General features: G+C 42.2%; 1 protein-coding gene across 1 annotated transcript in view; it reads left to right on the top strand.

Moving 5' to 3' along the window:
* The window catches only part of LOC121925147 (disks large homolog 2-like), a 1,073,267-nt gene extending 1,055,879 nt beyond the window's left edge, over window positions 1–17,388 (top strand). The window contains exon 19 of the mRNA XM_042456961.1: window positions 17,133–17,388. Within this exon, the coding sequence (XP_042312895.1) occupies window positions 17,133–17,258 (126 nt within the window). The 3' untranslated portion in view covers window positions 17,259–17,388. The remainder of the gene's footprint in view (window positions 1–17,132) is intronic.
* The last annotated feature ends 1,331 nt before the right edge of the window (window positions 17,389–18,719 follow it).

Here is an 18,719-nt window from a genome sequence, read left to right as displayed (position 1 = left end):
TTGGCGATAGGTGACCCATGTTTCAGACCCATAGAGGAGAATAGACAGTACAGTGGCTCTATACACACTGATTTTTGTGCTTCGCCTCAAGTGTTTGTTACTCCAGACTCTTTTGTGAAGCCTTCCGAATGCGCTATATGCCTTTGCCAGTCTGTGATCGATCTCTTTATCAATCTTGGCGTCTGAGGAGATGATGCTTCCCAAATAGGTGAACTGCTGGACAGACTTAAGCACAGATGTGCCTATGGTGATGTGGGGATGGTAGTGTTCTTCCTGTGGTGCAGGCTGGTAGAGAACTTCCGTTTTCTTCAGACTGACTTCCAGTCTAAAGAGTTCTGCAGCTGTAGCAAAACAAGATGTTAAGCATTGCAGAGCTGCTTCCGTATGGGCAACGAGGGCAGCATCATCAGCAAAAAGCAGCTCATGGACTAGATAGGTTAAAGTCTTAGTGCGGGCCCTCAGGCGGCTTAAGTTAAACAGGCTACCATCAGTACGTTAACGTATATAAATGCCGTCTTCTTCTTTGAGATCTGCCGTAGCCCTTTGGAGCATCATGCTGAAGAAGATTGTAAATAAAGTTGGAGCAAGAACACAACCTTGTTTTACACCATTAGTGATTAGAAAGGGCTCCGAGAGAGCATCGCCATATCTGACTTGACCTTGCTGGCCTTCATGTAGCAGGATGATCATTTGGAGGAATTTGGGGGGGCATTCTAGTCATTCCAGGATCTGCCACAGGCCTTTTCTACTCACAGTGTCGAAGGCTTTGGTGAGGTCGACAAATGTTACATAGAGTCCTTTGTTCTGCTCTCTACACTTCTCTTGCAGTTGTCTGAGGGCAAATACCATGTCTGTAGTGCTCCTATTAGCTCTGAAGCCACATTGGCTTTCGGGAAGAAGTTCTTCCGTAATAGCAGGAACTAATCTGTTCAGCAGTATCCTTGCGAGGATTTTTCCAGCAATGGAGAGCAGTGTTATACCTCGGTAGTTCGAGCAATCCGATTTTGCTCCTTTTTTCTTCTACAGGGTGATGATGACTGCATCTTGGAGATCTGATGGCAGTTCGCCTTTTTCCCAGCAACTCACAAGGAGTTCGTGGAGTTTAGCATGGAGTGCATGACCTCCATGTTTCCAAGCTTCAGGTGGAATTCCATCAATCCCAGCAGCCTTGCCGTTTTTCATCTGCTGTATGGCCTTAACGGTTTCTTCCAAAGTGGGAGCTATGTCCAATTCTTTCTTCATCGGTTGTTGTGTCATCTGTTGAATAGCTGAATCTTGGACTACTCGGTTGACACTAAAGAGGCTTTGGAAGTGTTCAGCCCATTGGTCCAGAATGGAAGCTTTATCTGTGATTAGTGTTTGACCATCTGAACTGTATAGGGAGCTTTGAGTCTGATATGTAGGTCCAAACACTGCTTTAAGAGCTTCGTAAAATCCTCTGGAATCACCCAGATCTGCACAACGTTGTGTCTTTTCTGCTAAATTGATCCACCACTTGTTCTGAATGTCTCTGAGTTTTTGTTGGAGTTGACTACATACGAGGCGAAAGGCTGCTTTTCTTACATGGCAGGATGGCTGGGTGAGGTGTGCCTGGTGAGCAGTTCTCTTCTTTGCCAACAGCTCCTGGATCTCTTGGTTGTTTTCATCAAACCAGTCTTGGTTTTTCTTGAGGGAGAACCCTAAGGATTCTTCCACAGACTACAGGATGCTGTTTTTGATATGTTGCCAAAGCGCTGTAGGAGAAGAGTCTATAGGGTGGTCTTCAAGTTTTGTTTGCAAATTTGCCTGAAAGTTGTCTCTCATGGCAGCTTGTTGAAGATTGTTGACTTGGAGTCTCCTCTTTAGGATGCCACCCCTCTTAGGATTAAACTTAAAATGAAGATTTAGTTTACATCTTACGAGGCGATGATCTGTTTGACATTCTGCACTGGACATCACTCAGGTATGACGGACATCGCGAATATGTCTCTGGTGCACTAGGATGTAGTCAGTGAGGTGCCAGTGTTTGGACCTGGGGTGCATCCAGGTTGTCTTCAGGCTGTCTTTCTGCTGAAAGATGGTGTTTGTAATAGTCAGCTGCTGTTCTGCACAAAATTCTAGCAGGAGACGTCCATTATCGTTACAGTTTCCAACACCATGCTTGCCTAAAACACCTTTCCAGGCTTCGAAGTTCTTTCCTACTCTGGCATTGTAGTCACCTAGGATAATGATTTTGTCTTCTGCAGGGACTTTTTGTATAAGGTGGCGTAGGTCTGAGTAGAATTTGTCTTTCTCCGCAGGGTCAGCTTGCATAGTTGGGGCATATATACTGAAGAGAACAACATGTGGGAGGCATAAGGAGATAATGCGATCAGAGTGTCCTGTTGGCAAGGTTTCGAGTTTGGAGGCGATGGAGTTTTTGATCATGAAGCCTACACCTGAAAGATGTTTTTCAGTTTTGGGTTTGCCAGACCAATAGAGTGTGTAGCCGGCACCGTGTTCTTTAAGGCTGCCTTCCTCGTAGAGATGAACTTCACTAAGAGGAGCAATGTCGATGTTAAGTCATGACAATTCATGGGCTATTAGAGCAGAATGACGCTCAACACGTCCACTGTCTGCAGAATCTTGCATGGTTCTGATGTTCCAGCATGCAAGCGTTAGTCTGTTTGCACCTTTGGAGGCTGGTGTGTGCCTTTGTCTCTTTGTCTTTGTTTGACCGCATCAGAAGATTCCCGTTGGCCGCAGCTAGCCAACCGGGTTGTTGGGGATGAGCTTTTTTTAGGCCACCTTTTCTATGCCCCTCTCCATATGGAGCAAGCAGTGCTCTCCTTTAAAAAAGGCTGCTTGGTCATTCAGGATGCTGCCGAACAAGACTGTCATCCCCGGTCAGTCTCGAGTGACCAAGGTCCTGAACCGCCTGCATGCAGAGTTGGGTCTGCGGCTTCCAGTGCATCTTTACACCTGCCGTTTCGTCCCTCGCCTATCGCTACAGGGCTTTTTCGGAGATTGGATGTGTCCTTCAAGCCTGTGCAATGGATTTTTCTGGTGGAGCGCAGCATGCACAGAACTGGCCTCACCCTTTAAACCAGAGGTTCATCTGCTGAGGCCTTGACAAGCATGGACAGTGGCAGCGAGGTCCTCGGGTCGTAGGTTTGATTAGAGTTTCCTTCTCTGAGATGGTTGACCTTTCAGGGTTAGACGAGCACCATCTGCCCGGGTTTGGGATTAGAGTTTTCCTTCTCCTAGGATGGTTGCCATAAGGCTAGAGAGCCCATCCTGCCCTTTGGCACTCTTGGTCAGACCCTTCGGTTGTGACCTGTCTGGCATGGGAGGCCCTGCCTGTGGCTATTATACCACCGCCATCATAGCTCACAACATCATTAGGGTGCGCAAGCCTCTCCCCCACGACAAGGGGGCGTCAATGGAGACACAGAACTTAAATAACAGAATGGGAAACATGTAGGACCAAACTGGAGAGGGATGGAATGGTAGAGTTTTCATATATTTGTGTGTGAAAAGAAGAAGACTAGGAATGGGTAGGGCAGCTATAATGGAATTAGAAAAGATCCTGAAAAATAAAGACTAAAAATATACAACTGAGTACTAAGGTCAGAAATATCCAGACCATTGTATTCTCCATTGTCATGTACAGATACGATAGCTGGGCAGTAAAAGAAGCAGAAAGGAAATCAGTTCATTCGAGATGTGCTGGAGAAGAGTGCTTAGGATACCATGTGCAGCCAAAAGACAAGCAGATGGGTCCTTGAATAGATCAAACCAGAACTCTCCTTGGAAGCCAAGATGATCAAACTGAGACTGTCATACTTTGGCCACATAATGAGAAGGCATGGATCACTAGAGAAAACAATAATGCTAGGAAAGGTAGAGGGTATAAGAAAGAGGAGAAGACTGCAAGTAGATTGATGGACTCGATGAGAGGGCCTATAGGCATGGGTTTGCAGGGCCTGAGCATAGCAGTGGACATTTGGGGTCTTGGAGGTGTCTCATCTGAAGGGTTGCCATGAGTCAGGATCAACTCGAGGGCAGTAAACAACATGAAATGTGCCTTCAAACCGCCTGCTGACTTACGTTGGCGACAGTAATTTCATGTAGTTTTCTTAGGCAATGAGTACTTAGAGCTGGCTTGCCATTGTCTTCCTCTGAAATATACCCAGCAGCCCTTGTATTCTTTTGCAATCTTCCATCCAAATATTAACTAGATTTGAGCTGCTTAGCTTCCAAGATCAGACAGGGCATGATGCCCTCAAGGTATTTAGGCCTGCAGGATATTTGTTTATCTAGGAGGGACAATGGATCTGCCACTTTTGGGGCCACAAACCCACTCTGTGTTTTTAGCCAGTCCGCCTGCAGCTACTCTGAGTTGAAGAGGAGCTCTGCTAGTGCCACACCCTAATTGGACACTGATAGAGGTCCCATTGCATTTGGAGTGACTTCAGGAGACATGGTAGACACATCAAGAGTATATTCAATGCCCCGCTTGGGAGAAAATCCATTGGCCACTCCTGCTTACATTAAAACAGAGGCTTCCAAGCTGAGGTGCCCATACACTCAGGGGGTGCATGATGGAATTTCAGGGAATGTGAGAAAGAGTGGTTTGTGTCCTTGAGTGACGAATCACAAGTCATCACTCAGCCAACTCCGTATGCCTTGAGAAGTGGTAATAGGTGGTTGTGCTGCGTAGATAGTAATCCCATTGTTTATTTAATCGAAAGGAGAGGATTTTACAATTTAGCAATAACAACTGTAACAGCAATAGTATTTACATTTCTATACAAATTCATAGTGAACTAAGCACTCTCTAAGCAGTTTGCAGCCTGCAAACCAATTGCCCCAACAAGCTGGGTACACATTTTACCGACCTACAAAAGGATGGAAGGCTGAGTCATCCTCGGAGCCCTCTGGGATTGAACTCACAATGTTGTGGCCGTAGCACTGGCATTTCATCACTGTGCCACCATGCCTCCCCTGAATTTTACAATAGTTTAACATTTTTTGGGAATAAATTAGAATCAAATTGCTCAATTTAGATTGGCATTTTAGGCACTGAGTTAACATCTTATTTTTTAATATATAATTTGTTCAGTTGTATCCTTTAAGTTTGATTTGTTGATTTGTATTGCATGTGGTTCGATTTATGGTTCAAAAATTAGAAATTAAACTTCATTTTCAAATATTATATTAGTGTTGCAGAGGATGCAAACATTAGCCAAATATTTCCTAGAGTTGTTGGGCACAGGAAAGGTTGAGATCCACTGCACTAAAACTATCAACAACAGGTGCTATGGTTCTAGGAGCAGATTCAAGATGGCACAGCCTCCAACAGTCCCAGTTTGGCAGGCACAGTCCTCATTAATCCTCTATGATACCACTTTTTTCCAGCTGATTTTTAAATGGTCCAGTTTCTGTCTCTTCCTCCCATATTCCCCCTTTCTCTGAAGTCTACCTCAGTCACTGCAAGCTAGCTTCAAAGTGGCAAAATAGTTTGCACTCAGTTAACTCAGTGGAGAGGAGAGGAGAGGAGAGGAGAGGAGAGGAAGGGACTGAATCTTGCCCAAAATGGTCCTCTCTGTCGTTTGGGGGGGGGGGTTAAACAGAGGTTGGATGGCCGTCTGTTAGGAATGCCTTGGTTGTATATTCCAGCATGGCAGAGGGTTGGAACAGATGGCCTTTAATATCTTTTCCACTTCTATGATTCCAAGGTCTTTTGCAAGGTCTTTAACCTTCTCTGCCAAAGTGTGTGGGTACCTCACAAAACTACAAATCCCAGGAGTTAAAGTGCTACATTATTTCTGCATTCTGTATTTTGTTTCTGAATTTTGCATTATATAAAGCTGCATTATTTCTTCAGTGTAGATGCACCCTAAAATTTTGTAAGCCAACCAAATCCTTCTTTCTCGAGAAAGGACAGGGCTTTTTGATATAAATTGATAAAAGAGGGAAAGAAGCAAAAACCTGAGGGTTTTTTTAAACTTGAACTGAGGAGAATCTAAAAGCCCAGCTTTTAGAATGTGCCTTCCTGTTTTAAAAAAAAAATTGTCTTAAGATTTGGCCAGCTGGAGCAGGCCTAAAACACTGACAGAATTCCTAAGTAGGCATGATATCAAATTGCAGTTTGATGGAAGGGTATAGTTTTTTACAATTGATATGGCTGGGGGGGGGCAAGAGAGCATGCCAGGCAACAGAGGAAGAGGGCACGTGTATGGGGACTGGCATGGGTGGCAAAGTGAGAGGAACTGTGTAGGAGGGGAGGAGCATCAGCCTTGGCAAAAAGAAAGAATAAAAGCCCTCGGAAAATAGTAGAGGGACAGGGCAGACAAAGAAGAGAACAGCATGTGTTGATTACTGCAAAAGGTCAGGGATGAAATTATGATATTCTGACAATAGAGAGGGCAGGGCAGGAGCAACGTGTAGGAGTGGGTGCATTTGCCTGACTGAGAAGGAAAAAAGGCACCGGGGGACAGCAGCATGGAGAACTAGGTTTTATTTTTCTACCAGCTTTCCCCGTGAACCCAGGACTCTGGCTGCATCTGCACTGCTGAAATCATGCAATTTCATAGTAGAATCATAGAATCACATAATCAAAAGGGCCAACCAGTCCAACCCCCTGCCATGCAATTTGACACCGCTTTAACAGGCATGGCTCAATGATATGGGGTTCTGCGAATTGTACTTTTGTGAGATATTGAGGAGTCTCTGTCAGAGAGCTCTGGCGCCATAACCAGCCCCAAGTCCCAGGATTTGGCAGCATGACGCCAGGCAGTTAAATCAGTGTCAAACTGCACTAATTTTGCAATGTGGCAGCAGCATTAGCCACAACCTTTACCCATGTTCAGGTGTTTCCATTAGTTTAGATGGGGTAGAATGTAGCACTACTGGTTCTGTTTGTTAGCAAATTAACAAGCACTGCTTTTTAGTTTGGGCCCTGCTCTCTAATCTGATAAGATTATTTTGAATTGTGATCCTATCCTCTGGGATATTACTAATTTCATGATAGCCTGTTTTGAATACAGATGTTGTGAAACTGCTCCATTCTATTTTCTGCAAATGTAAGTCCTGATACGTTGGTGTAAGTCTTTAAGGTGTCACACGCTTATACAAGAGGCTAATACAATTATCCCACCAATGGTGATTTAAAAGTACATCAAAAGAATTTAAAAAAATATCTCATTGCATCTATTATTAAGGTACAGAAGGGAAATAAGAGACCAGCAGTGACTGTTCCTGTCAAATCAGGAGATTTGGAAGGTTTGGGTCACCTCCATGTTGGGAATACCTGTCCTTTGTAAATTATGGCTAGTGTAAATAGGTAGAGAATAGGTAGAGAATTTTGAAAATTATTTACACAAGCTTTCCTCTCGATGCTGCTGCAGCTTTTTAAATACCTAAAACAGCAACATTTTTTATCATATTACCATGCAATAATGAACTGACAAAAGATTCCCCATGAATCTTATTGCACTACTGTTGCGTTTACTTGTTAGCTATCCGACATTAAGTAAGTAAAGTCAAACCCCTTTAAATCCCATTGTTCCTCCCCCAGTTGAAAGGGTTGCCAGGGCATGGGTTGGTATGCAGTCAGACCCCTTTAAATCCCGTTGTTGTTGCCCCAGATGGAAGGGTTGCCTCCTCAGCACTAAGAAGTTTTGGTTTCATTGGAAAAGGAGTGCGGTACAGTCAAACCCTTTTAAATTCCCCTTCTCTCTGAATTACTCCAATAATGGGATAACTGCAGGATTTCCTGTCAATTAAAAGTAGTGGCAGAAGACTACAGGATACCTCTTGCCTGGCCACAGTGTGGAGCAGTAAGATTCATGGATTACTGTGTCGATAGCGGAATAGAATTATGCTTCTATCCAGCTATTGAAGAACCGTGTGATAATCTCCTTAGTTTCAGTTCATATTTGAAGACCTTACCAAAATTTGCAATTTTCTTGGTTAGGAAATAACTTGGGGTTCAAAAAAATACAAATGTTAAAACAACTACAGCAGCAACAGTAGGTTTTCCCCTCTGTAACTTTGATCATGCAAATGTTGTTTAATATCCCAGCTAGGTTTTCCAGTGACATCCAACACCACTTTCTGCTTCTCTGATTTTCCTTCTCTTGGAGGTTCAATTCACCCAGTTCAGGCATTCTGAATTAGCTGATTTTTGACTTAAGGTTACCAGGAAGAATTATGCCACATCTGATCTGCTGTTGTGATTTCATAACACTGCCAACCCTCACCACCAACCTTGGTTTTCAATGTCTACAGTTCTTGCTGTCACATTTGGGGTAAAATACTGAAAGTACCAGAAAGACAAAAAAATCAAGACTGTCACTGAATGTTTTACCCAGAATGATTTAATGACAAATGAATGTCAAATGTTCTAATTTGTGCAACCTGTACAAAGCAGGAGTTGTGTGTTCGTGTCTAACTGAACATCTGTTCGTACATATAGCAGATGACACTAGGGATTTGTTTCTGCCCTAATGAAGATTATGTCTCTTGGTTTTCCCTGTAATTTCTATCAAGCAAATTTATTACAATCACAGATCAGTTATAAAAACAATAAAAATAGAGAAGAACAGAAAAACAAGGCTTTAAAAAGGCTCCAGACTCTCTCTCTCTCTCTCTCTCTCTCTCTCTCTCTCTCTCTCTCCCTCTCTCTCTCTCTCTCTCACACACACACACACACACACACACACACACACACACACACACACATATATATATATATATATATATATATATATATATATATATATATATCAGTTTGAAGACCATCTCAGTTTGAAGACCAGCTTCTAAATCAGTCATAGCTTTTTTTAATGGTAAAAGACATTCTGCTTTTGACATAACAGTCTGTGAGCTCCCTGGGTTTAAAAAAGACTGAATTGCAAATAAACCAAGCGACATTATTTGCCTTCTTCTCACTTATTTGTATGCATACAAGACATTATTCATTCTGAACAGATGCTCATTCAGTTCCATTTGGGGGCTCATTCATGACAAGATCAATTGGATATCGTGTCATGAATATGATGATGCCACGGTTTGAATTCTTTCGGTTATCCCTAAATACCGTAGACCCCACTGAATCAATTAGGGAATGGCGAGTCAACAGAGTGGTAAATCCAGTTAATTCAATAGGTCTACTCTACTTGAAAATGATAATAGAATTCATACCTATAATCCAATAGGCAAACAAATTTGGTTATGCAGTGTAACCACCTTTGCATTCAGAAGATTGCAGGTTTTGTGAAGAATTGCTCCTTCTTCACAATATTAAGCTTGATGGAACCATACTCTGACATGGTATTATGCAGCTGCTTATGTTTCTATATTATGATGACAATGAGGGCAAAGAAAATCACTAATGTTGTCTTTACTCTAAATAGGTAGAGGAAATGCATGTATCCCATCAGAATTTAATGATCAGAATTGCATAGTTTCTTGCCCTTTTAAGGGCTTCCCCAAAAGTTGCTGAAGGAAACATGCAACTTTTAAGTTGATAAAATGTTCACATCATAAGTGTCTGCTATTTCTGGCTTATCTCCACACTTCAAATACCCAGTCTTAGCTTAATTTCTAACATAGTTGATTTTAATTACAGTGCACCCTCCCCCTACGCAGGGATCCATTCCAGATCCCTCTGCGTAAGGGGGAATTGGCATATGCTGAAGCTCCATAGGAAGTAATGGGGCTCGCTCCCATGGTGCTCAGCGGCATGCATGCATCATGGGTGCGTGCCCCATTAGTTCTTCCTGGGTGCGCCACAGGCTCTTTCGGCATGGCTTTCAGCATATGCTGAAAGCTGCGAATGGCACGCCCGCGTAAAATGCAGGCACACTGTAGTTAATTCTCATTGCTGGTCTTTGTCCCCAGTATTCCAAATATCAATACCTAAAGAGTTTCATCATGTAACCCAGGTTGAGATAGTTGGCCATCACCAAGGGTGATTAGGCTGGCAGCCATCAGGCACACAACTTTCTGGTCATTAAGGTTGGTTAGATTAGTAAGTATTTATGAATACTTTTTGAGTTTTTTCATACTGTTGGTTTATCAGGACCCTCTGTTTTAGGCCTCATCTGCACTGCAGAAATAATGCAGTTTGACAATGCTTTAACTCCCATGGCTCAGTTCTATGGAATTCTCAGATTAATTGTTTGTTGTGAAACCAGAGCACTCTGACAGAGAAAGCTAAATATTTCACAAAACTACAAATCCCAGAATTCCATAACGTTAAATCCATGGCAGTTAAAACTGTGTCAAACTGGATTATTTCTGCAGTGCAGATGGGGCCAAATGGGCTGTACACACAGACCTTAAGGGACAGTGCAACACCACCCCTTTCCTGGCTAGATTGGGGCCGTGGTAACTTCTTGCCACAGCCCAGATCTGGCCTTTCCAGGGTGCAATAGCCACACTACTGCAACTATACTGTGCTCCTTTGGTGCTGCGCCGTGCGGATGCAGCAGAGGAGGAGCGGAGCACCATGATGTGGAGTGGCACACACCATCACAGCACTCAGGGGGCAGAGTCATATGGACGTGACGCCCCAACTCTGCTCCCAGGCCAACTTTAATGGCCAGTCTGACGAGCCCCTAAGTCTCCAAGAAAACTAAAGAATCAACTCTTACTGTTGAGTGTTTTTACTGCTCTCATGGAAAGTTATTTTATTGTAAAGTGTTCAATAATTTATAGGTTTTTTTGTGTTTTTTTTCCGGCTATGAGGCCATGTTCTAGAAGAGTTTATTCCTGATGTTTCGACAGCATCTGTGGTTGGCATCTTCAGAGAATGCATTCTCTGAAGTTGCCCGCCACAGATGCTGGTGAAACATCAGGAATAAACTCTTCTAGAACATGGCCACATAGCCTGAAAAAAAAAAAAAAAACACCATGAATATTGGCCATGAAAGCATTTTATAACACATTGTTCAATAATTTCTTTTTTGAAAAATTGGATGGCACTGTAGGAAGGTTCCAACCTTAAAGCCATTCTAAAAATATTTTTTTAAAAATATATTTGTAAAAAATTATATCAGCATACCACTTCATTCAAGGCTTCTGCTTTGGGAAGTGCGAACAGCTTTGCTTTTCATCCCTAACCTTTCCCCATGCTTGTCTGTTTGGCAAATGGGTTTAATAATGGAGCCAACATCAGAATCTAGGGCTTGCCTTGCTCCATTAGGCTGAGCTCTATTTTGTTCCAGCCTTCTGTTTCCCACAACATCCAGCCAGATGCCCCAGAGAAATTCAGAAGCAGAGCATGAAATCAATGACTTCTCTCTGTTGCTTATTGCCAACATCTGGTCTTCAGAAGCAAAGCTATGAGAAAGTTCCTGTTTTGGACTACAAATCCCAGAAGTCCCCAAGCAGTTCAAAGCCATATTTTTTCCAGGTGCTGCTTCATAGTTCCTTGGAGTGCTTCACTTAACATAGCTATTTCAACTGGTGGCATTGGGAGCCATCTACAACTAGATATTAAATGGGCAATTTGACTACTTATATACAGACCAAGGACATGCCTGTACAGATGTGAATCTTCATTTACAGTTTTCTTCTTACTGCAAGATAGTCTTTAAAAACAACACCATTTTCAAAGACTATTCATGATTCAGGACATTCGGTGCAAAATTCAGATGTGATTTTTTTTGCATAGAATTTTTTTTTTATCTGCAGGAAACAACCCTTTTTGCAAATAATAAAAATATTACATAAACATACCATAGAAAATGTGGTTTTCTGAGCATAGCAATCACATGCAAATTTTGCACAGAACAAGTTGTGAACTGCACCAATTCTCATCATTCCAGGATTTCTAAATAATGAAGACACATTTTCCAACCATTTCCTGAGTATTTTTGAATATTTTTTTCCATACCTACATGCTTGTTCCATCTGCCTCTTTTCTCAAATGTCCTCTGGAAGCACCTTGTGGTGGCCTTCTCAGTATGGCAAACTGAAGTAAGGAGGCTATGGCAGAACGTGTTGGCCTATAAGTCCTCTCATCCCCAGCAAACATGACCAGTGGTCAGGAATTAGGGTATTGTTATCTTCTAAGAACATTGGGGAATCCAGGTTTTGGAAAAGCTGGACTATAGGTGGAGAACCATTCTACATAATTCCTCCCTGTTGTTGAGACCCTGGATGTTCTCCAAGAAAATACTGAGGAACATTTTAAAGTAGGTATTCAATGTGTGCATTTCTGCAATTTATGAAGAGTTTGTTGTTGTATACTTTCAAGACATTTTCAATTTATGATGACTCTAAGGTGAACCTCTCACCATGTTTTCTGGGGCTGAGAGTGTGTGACTCGCCCAGAGTCACCCAATGGGTTTCCATGGCCAAGTGGGGAATCAAATGCTAATCTCCAGGATTCTAATCCTACACTTGAGCCAGTGTGGCATAGTGGTTTTGAGTGTTGGACTATGACTCTGGAGACCAGGATTCAATTCCCAGCTCAGCCATGGAAACCCATTGGGTGACCTTAGTCATGCCACACATTCTCAGCCTCAGGGGAAGGCAGTGGCAAACCTCCTCTGAACAAATCTTGCCAAGAAACCCCCATGATAGGTTTGCCTTGGGGTTGCCATAAATTGGAAACAACTTGAAGGCAGACAACACACACAGACCTATGCTCAAAACATTACTCCATGCTGGCTTTTATGAATATTATATAGACACATATTTCATATACACACAATTCGGCTAAAGATAGAAGTAGGAATAAGATAAAAAATAGACTATAAGTAAATATTTATGTTTGTCTGTATATGTGTATGTGAAGACACACACACACACATATAAACAAACATAAATATTTAGTTATGCCTTCTATTTTTTGGTTATTGCTACTTCCATCTTGAGCCTAATTGGAGTGGACAGTAGAGTAATATAATAAATAAATAACTATAAACTACAGTGATGCCCTGAAGGTAAAGTTCAATACAAACAAAACAAAAAAGCATGGAATATATGTGCATGCTTCACCTTCCCAGAGCTGACAAGCAAGGCAGAACTACAGGAGAACAGAGGCAGTGAGGCATTTAAGTATTAAAGCCTGAGGTAGTTGCATAATAATTTGGGATTGTTTATATTCTTTGCCAAAATAGCAGCATGGAGATTCAGGTCTCCAAATTCTGTGCAAATGGAAGCTGAGATCTGTAGCCAATTGGGCAGATTTGCTTCTCAGTTCATTGCCCAATACTCAACGTTTCCCTCCCCTTCCTGCTCTGTTTTTGCTGTGTGTGACTGATGCGTAGAAAATGGAACCAGAACCCAAAATCACATTCTGTCCTTTATATTTATCTCCACAGAAACTGACCTTCTCACTGAGAGGTTACTTGTGTGTCTGCATTGTACCAATTCAGGATGCACCTACACTGCAGAAATAATGTAGTTTGACACCATTTTAACTGCCTTGGCTCAGTGCTGTGGAATTCTGAGATTTTTAATTTTGAGAGATATTTAGCCTTACATGTCAGAGACCTCTGGTACCCCTACAAACTACAAATTCCAGGATTCCTCAGGATTGAACCATGGCAGTTAAAGCTGTGTCAAACTGCATTATTTCTGCACTATTTGACATCAAATTGTGTTATTTGACACTAATCCCTGAGGGCTAATCTACATGTAAGTGTACTGTGCAAATTGGGGCACATTTTTTGCATATGTGCATCAATGGTTACTTGTCACTTTCCTGTGCAGATTCACATCTGTGCACACATTCTCTGCTGAAAATGTGCAGCCATCTCAATCCATATGAAACAGACAGCAACACATATGATAATGTGCATTCCTGCAGATTTCAGTGGATACTCCAGTAAAAACCATGAAGTCTTTTCCCACAAACTTGAAGAGGTTCTCCCAAAACACTTGCAACTTGGATATGTCCAGATCACATTCAGTTTGATTGGAATGAGAATTATTTTAAATGTGTAGACTAGCCCTTAGTCTCCTGAGGGAGAGACATGGGACTACAGGCCAACCATAGACAAACATTACCTATATCATCTTGGACAAGTCATACTCTTTCAGCCTTAGGGGATGGCAATGGCAAACCCCTTCTGAAGAAACTTGCTAAGAAAACCCTGTGGTAGGTTCACCTTTCAGTTTCCATAAGTTGGAAACAACTTGAAGGCAAACAACACACATACACACAAAGGAAAAGTGCACACAGAAGAAAATGACAGATTGAAAGCTTTCATTTTTCTGTACCTCCATTTAAAATCTGAAACATTTACAACACAAAAATGGGTTTTATCACTTCAGCAAAAACTCAGGCTGTATTCTCAATACCACATTTAAGATACTTTTTAAATGTTCAGAGTGGGGTGGCCAGAATTGCATAGGATGGGGTTGTGCAAAGTGTGAGTTGTAAGCTGTATGTGATCTTTGAAACCCTCATATGTGACCCTGAAGTCCTTCTGAAGTTGAGTGGAGGGCCTCAGCGATCTGGCCTAAGGACATTACTCTTCAACTTTTTTTTCCAATGACTTAGATGGCAGAGTGAAGGAAATTCTTATCAAGTTTGCAGATGATAAAAATTGGGAGGGATGGCTAACATGTTGGAAGACAGGAGTAGAATTTGAAAGGACCTTGATGAACTATAACAATGGGCAAGAATTAATAAAGTGAAATTCAGTAGAGACAGTGGCACCACTAAGGGATACATGGTGTACTCATCTCACTGGGAGACGCCATAACAGGGGGTGACATCCAAATGATTGTCTATAAAAATGAAATCTATATGAAAGGACATAATAGTGTCACTATTCTGGTTTGGCCAGGCCTCACCTGGAATACTGTGTCCAGTTCTGGGCACCACAGTTAAAAAAGGATGTTGACAACATGAAGCATGTTCAGAGAAGGGCAACCAAAATGCTGAAGGGTCTGGAAACCATGCCCTATGAGGAAGAGATGGGAGCTGGGTATGTTTAGCCTGAAGAAGAGATGGTTAAGAGGTGATATGATAGCCTTGTTTAAGTATTTGAAGGGGTGTCATGTTGAAGATGGAGCAAGCATGTTTTCTGATGCTCCAGAGAATAGGACCCAAAGCAATGGATTCAAACTACAGTGCTCCCTCGGGTTACGAAATTAATTCGTTCCGCGGCTAATTTCGTAACCCGAAAAACCTTCGTAACCTGAATTGCCATAGGCGCTAATGGGAAAAAAGCCGCGGCTCCGCCGCGGCTCCATTGAAAACAGCGCCGAGGTTTTTTCGTAACCCAAAAAAACCTTCGTAAGCCGAAACAATAAATCCCTATGGGATTTTTTCGTATCCCGAAAAATTCGTAAGCTGGGTAATTCGTATCCCGGGGTACCACTGTATAGGAAAAGATTCTACTTCAACATTAGGAAGAACTTCCTGACAGTAAGAGCTGTTTGACAGTAGAACACATTCCCTCAGAGAATAGCAGAGTTTCCTTCATTGGAGGTTTTTAAGCAGGGGCTGGATGACCATCTGTTGAGAGTGCTTTGACTGTGTCTTCCTGCATGACAAGGGGTTGAACTGGATGGCCCTTGTGGTCTCTTCCAGGATTCCCTGCATTTGCAACCAATATAAAACTGGGATAAGAATATCCCTGAACAATTGAATGGTGATGAATGGCAGATCCTGTGCCCAGAGACTGATCACTTCTACCTCCCATTTTGCTGCCATCAAGGCCCTTCTCATTTTGTAGGCAGAAAAAGAAAGAATGACCAACAAGACGCTGCTTCTACCTTTGCCACTGGCATAGTAACACCATTGAATTGAAAAATTGCAGTGTGGCTGTCAGAACTGGCTGCTGTGCTATGTTGGGGACAGACAAGTAGGGAGAGGGCAGGGTGACCAGACATCCTTCCTTTCCATGACATGACCTAGATTTTAATTTTTTGTCCAGGAGAAATTTCAAAATGTCCTCCATTTTGATCATGACTAAGAACATGAATTCATATTAGTGGTTTCAGCTTTTATTTTATAATTTCCAAATTTTTCTTGAATGCCCTACAATTTGCAGTGCCTCACCCTCTTTTGCGGTTATGACATCTGTTCACCCTGGAAGTTGGGAGATCCATGGGTGACACTAACCCTAGTGATACCACTGAATAGAGATAAATGCAGAATTCCACATTTAGCCCACAAAAAAGGGCAAGTATAGGATGGGGATGGCATAGCACTACTACATGCAAAAAGGACATTGGGATTATTATTCATCATAAGATGACTATGAGCCAGCAGTGTGATGCTGCAATAAAGAAAATAAAAGCTATTTTAACCTGCACTAGTTGAAGCATAGCTTCTAACTCAGCGGAAGGAATAGTCCTGCTATATTCTGTACTGGTCAGGTCTTATCTGGAAAATTAGGTTCAGTTCTGGATGCCTCATTTTAAGAAGGATATAGACAAGTTGGAGTGATTCAAAGAAGGGCAACAGAGAAGTATGGAGAACAAAACATATCAGAAAAAGTTGAAGGAATTGGGCTTGGTGAAGACACGACTGAGGTGCAACATGACTGCACTCTTTAAATACCCTAATGGCTGTCACAAAGAGTAGAGTGTGGGCTTGTTCTCTGCTGCCCCATAGGGCACAACTTGGTTTAATGGTTTTACAATAGAGGTGGTAGATTTTGATTGAACATTAGAAGGAGCTTCTTGACAGTAAGAGCTGTTCAGCAATGGAAACAACTGCCTAAAAAAATTGTGGGTTCTCCTTCTCTGGATATATTCAGAAAGAGGCTGCACAGATACCAACTGCAGATGCTTTCATTCAGTAATTCCCAAACTTTGTTCCTCCAGGTGTTTTGGACTTCAGCTCCCAGAAGCCCAGATAGCTTGGTCAACTGTGGGGAATTCTGGCTGCTAAAGTCCAAAACATCTAGAGGACCAAAGTTTGGAAGTCACTGCTTTAGCTAAAGATCCTGGACTAAGCAAGAAGTTGGCTATGAGGCTACTTCCAACTCTATGATTCAATTATTCTAGTTCGGTTTTGATTGCTGCTGTAACCTGTGGTCAGCCTATGGGGGAGGATTAGCTTCTGAACAGTTGTCATTTGTTCTCTGCTTTTAATTCATTTTTTTCCTTTTAAAAAGGAAGAGCTTCAAATGAGACCACCCCAGACTGCATCTGACCATTGCTTGGCTTTGTTTTTCTTCATTCTCTTGTAGGTGAATGGAATTGATCTTCGTGGTGCTACCCATGAACAGGCCGCCGCAGCACTTAAAGGAGCAGGGCAGACTGTAACAATAATAGCACAATACCAGCCAGAAGGTAGGCCAAATGGAGCCACATAGATCTCCTCTTGGTGCTTTGAACAATTGTTTTGCTTTGCTTTTCTTCTTTCCCTTGTGGGTGAATGGAATTGCAGTTCAAAGTTGGAACTTGTATCTTGAAAGTTTGTTTAGTAATAGAAATAAAATGTTGTCAGATTGAAAGGTTAAATTACAACTCTGTGTATGTGTGTATGTAGTAAAATACAGTGGGCCGTCCACATTCCCTGGGATTAGAGATGCAGAACCCCTGTGAAAGAGGGAAAACTGCAATTAAAAAATCACTTTTTTTACCTGAGAGAATACCTAGGGTCAATATCCATCAGATGTTGACTTTAGCATTATACTGGAAGACCTAAAAATGCTAAGAGAAGTCTTCTCTCTAAAAATTTCTAGTTCCTACAGTGCAGCTTTTGGCAAAAGTTGGCCATAGATGACCTAGAGATGCCTAGAGAGAACGTATTAATCAAATCCATGAATAATCAAAGCCGCAAAAATGAAAGTCGCAGATGTGGAGGGCTGACTGTAAATGTATCTTCCCAGTGCTGTGCGGTCTGCATAGTCAGTTTATGACCACACTGCCAATTCTGTTCCCTGGTCACTGCTGCACTATGGTTTGGGAAAGCCATTTGCAGAGAGGGCAGGAAAGGAAAGAGATACTTAAGAAGATGAACATGCTTTTGTGTAGCACATTGAAGAGGAGCCAAGGGTATTTCAGCCTAGTGCTCTTTCTGTTCAGGCTTCATTCTTTGCAGCAGTTCCCCTCCCCTCCATTCTATTCAAGATTATCTGGTCATGCTAGGAGGCCAAGTAGGATTTTTTGGCTCATTTGTGCTTTGCACAGGGTTATGGTTGTTTATTTGTTTACCTACTTTACACAGGTTAATCAGTGCTTGGCTTCAGTTGTACTGGCAGCTGTTCTGCTTGTAAACAGGTTAACTGGTCACAATCTGGCAAGGAAGTATGGATGGTTGAGATTAGGAAAGTGTTGTTGTGTTCCTGGAGGCTCCTTTTTAGAGACTGGCCAGACCAGAAATTTGCACTCCAGGGATGCATCAACTATTATTTCTATAGTGTAGGTGCACCCTAGGACTATGAGACTTGTGTGCAGGATATGGCTGGATCTTTATGGTCAACCAGCAGCAGCTGCCTGGAGCTGTGAGGCAGCTTGGTATAGGTTGCCACCATACATCAGTTCCCCTCTGGAAATCATTCTCATTGGATTTAATAAATTATGGCCCTAGTTCAACCGAGCCTTTATGTCTGCCTTTTTAAAAACTTCCCGTCTCTCTTTGCAAACTGACCCATGTATGCTTAGTTATTTGCTACTGTAACCATTATATTTCTGATGGAAATTAGCAAGTATAATTCCAACATGTGGAGAATGGTTTTGCTTCAACCCTTAGGTTCAAGGGTGAACAATGGTTAGGGACTGGGGATGAATTAGCCCTAAGGTAACTTTGGAGGGCCACACACCTACACTTT

The sequence above is a fragment of the Sceloporus undulatus genome, chromosome 3, assembly GCF_019175285.1.
Source record: "Sceloporus undulatus isolate JIND9_A2432 ecotype Alabama chromosome 3, SceUnd_v1.1, whole genome shotgun sequence".
In the NCBI taxonomy this organism is placed as follows: Eukaryota; Metazoa; Chordata; class Lepidosauria; order Squamata; family Phrynosomatidae; genus Sceloporus; species Sceloporus undulatus.
This window is presented reverse-complemented; position numbering and strand designations above follow the sequence as displayed.